This window comes from Salvelinus namaycush, chromosome 2 (genome assembly GCF_016432855.1).
Source record: "Salvelinus namaycush isolate Seneca chromosome 2, SaNama_1.0, whole genome shotgun sequence".
NCBI classification, from domain to species: Eukaryota; Metazoa; Chordata; class Actinopteri; order Salmoniformes; family Salmonidae; genus Salvelinus; species Salvelinus namaycush.
The window spans coordinates 65944915-65947920 of record NC_052308.1 but is presented as its reverse complement, the minus strand read 5'-3'; the positions used below and the strand labels follow the sequence as shown (position 1 = coordinate 65947920).

General features: G+C 40.9%; 1 protein-coding gene across 1 annotated transcript; it reads right to left on the bottom strand.

Moving 5' to 3' along the window:
• Nucleotides 1–1663: 1663 nt before the first annotated feature.
• Nucleotides 1664–3006, bottom strand: LOC120022974 (small integral membrane protein 28-like). The gene is made up of 2 exons (XM_038966936.1): nucleotides 2896–3006; nucleotides 1664–2080 (listed from the first exon to the last, which is right to left on the bottom strand). Exons 1-2 carry the CDS (start codon nucleotides 3004–3006, stop codon nucleotides 1664–1666), a joined length of 528 nt encoding a protein of 175 aa, XP_038822864.1.

The following is a 3006-nucleotide window of genomic DNA, read 5'->3' as shown; positions in this document are numbered from 1 at the left end:
TCTTATTTTCCATTTTGGGATACAGGATGTGTATTTATAGCTTACCAGAGGCTATGTTTTGGCACCAAACAATGTTCTCTGTAAACTTTTATTTGAAATATAAACATAGTCTATTTTATGTATTTTGCATGACTTTTTATTCTAAATAGACTAAATGTATGACTTTTATTTTATTTCTGATATATTTCTTTAAATCCATCTAGAGTAGCCTGATTCTCAATGTAACCATTAACCATCCATTTTATTGTTTTATGGTGTAGCCTGAAAATCTGTGAAAATCTTCACCATTTACTTTGCTGAAAATACAGTATGTTTAGAATTTTGGGCTTTTGCGATAATTTAGACAGTAGACTTTTCAAATTAATTTGTAAATTAACAGCAATTAACATTTGGTGAATAAATACGCTTTAAATAAAAACACTTCCATGAATAGTCTAGTTATCTGAAACTGATAATTTACAAGAATAGAGTAGAATATGAAATGCTGTAGCTGCTTCTGAGGATTGTTTGGCCGAAAGTAGAAAAAAATCTAGTTGGACCCCTGGACATTTCTAACACTTCTTGACAATCTTGCTCAGAAATGCAGCAAGACCATAGCTGTAATGTAAGGCAGTTGTTTGCAAAGGAGAGCTCACCTCTACATACAGTAGTCTACATGATATGACCAAGTAGTACCATAGTGGGGCAGCATGGGATTATAACTTCGCAACCTCGGTGCGTAAGTGATGATGACGGAACTCTCTCAATCATAACCGTGCTAAGATATTTTTCTTATTCTTTATTTAAAAACAATATAACACTTTGTACAAACATATTACTTGTAAATTAGAATGCATATCTGTTATGTAGTCTATCAAACGTATCAGGTCTGAGGTTTTTAGGAGTACATTCATGATGTGATTCCAAGTAATGAAGGGAATTATTAACCTGGAGAAGGTCTTTGTAAATCCGGGTACCAGTCTTGCTAACAATCCACTCCTTGTCACTCCTGTCAAAGACATGGTGCCCAGGCTAGGTCTTTGTACCTTCTTACATATAAATACAATTCAAATAAAATTCAAATGACACACAGTATTACATATAAGACTTCTGTAACATTCTTGCACTTTGCACATTGACATTCTTAAGTCTCCAAATAGGGACCAAACTAAAACAACACAGATACAGGAGGGTTGAAAGCATGCTATGGCTCATACAATGTGTGGAAGTAAAAATGGGGGATCATGTGTTTCATTTAGGAGATAAAAACAATGCAAATTAATTGCATATTATTTTTTGTATTGTTGGAGTTTTATTTGCGTACTGTAACCTACGGTTTGTACATAGTCAGCATATGTCCTCTCTAGAGAATCTAGATGTACTGTATCCTGTACAGCCAGTCAATGCAATTTCCAGCTTTTATGCAATTGCACACTCCTCTGTGTAGAAAGCTGGTACCCACAAAAGATGAACTCAGGTCTGATATTTTTACATAGTCCATTGAAATCCCCTTATTCTACAGAGCTTGCTATATTGAGTCCCTTCAAAAGCAATCTCTTAGTTCTAGTCCGAAATTATACCATATACCCTACTCCCTACATAGTGCACTACTTTTAACCAGAGCCCTATGTGGGCTATATAGGGAATAGGGTGCCATTTGAGAAACACTCCCAGTGTTCCCCAGTCACACGTAGCGTCCACTGGACTTGATCTCCGGACACAGTCGGGCCTCCAGGTCCTCTATCTTCATGGACTCTTTCCGGCTGGTCAGACTGGCGGCACGCGTGATCTTGGTCAGCGTCTCCTCGTAGGGCGGCGGCAGGTAGACCATGACGAACACACTGTCCGACATGTCAGAGCTGGTGCTGGTGCGGCGTTCGCCGTGGCTGGTGAGCGAGGAGAGGAACTCAATGCTGCTCTCGGGGTCCTGGAGGTCCAGGGTGATGATTTGGGCCAGGCTGAGCTTTGGAGAGGAGCACCTCCAGTAGGCCAGGAGTACCAGGAGGCCCAGCATGAGGAGGGAGGTGACGGGGAGGACCACGTAGAGGAGCAGCTCTGACCTCCCTTCCTGGTCGAGGTTCAGATCATTCCAGTTGTAGCCCTGGTGGTTTTGAAGGGGAAAGGGTTAATATATCACGGAAATTGAAAGGACAGAAAAAAGATTCCCATAAAATACATTCAGGACTATTTTGAAGATATGAAATCAGAAAATCAGTAATGTGTTCCACCGGATCAGTGTTGATCCTCTTCCATCTTCTCAAAACTGAACATACATGGTTGTGAAATCAAGATATCCTACAGAGGCTCAATAGAGCTTATGCCTTTTGATATTGCCTGAGTGTTATATTCCCCTGTTGACACAATCAGTGTCCCAAATTCACCCGACCAATCGGTTTCAGTGCTCAGATAACGCTGATCCTCATCTGGATGACTGACTAAAGACCCATCAACATCACTCCACTCTGCTGAAAGTCCCGAAAAGCTTTCCTTTGCCATTGCCCTGACATGAACTGCACTCACAAGCACTCGCCATTGTCATGACATCCAAGACTATTTTAAGGCACTCAACTAACAACAGCAAGAGTGTGTCTGTATAGCCAACAGTATGTGGAGGCTGGCTGAAGTACCTTGGACAGCACTCCTCCAGTAAGGAAAAATAAAAGATAATATAAAATATAAACAATCCACCTAAAAAAGTATTTTTCATAATGATTTTCAGTCTGCTCTTTAGATTGTTAAACCAGTATGCCACCTACCTACTCTTAGGTGTCTAGCAAAAAAGTAAACTCAAAATCTGCTGCAGCTCTCCAGGACTCAGGTTGCCTACCAAAAATATCTGGGTCTCACAGCAGTCTATATGTAAAGACAACTACTGAATCAGACTCACTCAGTAACAACAAGCTGATGATCCCTTACCTGTAACTGTCTCTCCACCATGGGGGGAGAAGGTGACCCAGTCACCCAATCGATGGACCCTCTGCCGGCTGGCCCAAACTTTATCCAGCTGCTGTCCAGTAGCGTTCTCAT

Excerpts from the sequence above, each read along its gene's own strand:
- LOC120022974 (XM_038966936.1), bottom strand. The coding sequence starts at position 3,006 with ATGAGAACGCTACTGGACAGCAGCTGGATAAAGTTTGGGCCAGCCGGC. Across the intron at positions 2,081-2,895 it reads TGGTGGAGAGACAGTTACAG|GGCTACAACTGGAATGATCT; the intron begins GTAAGGGATCAT and ends CAAAACCACCAG.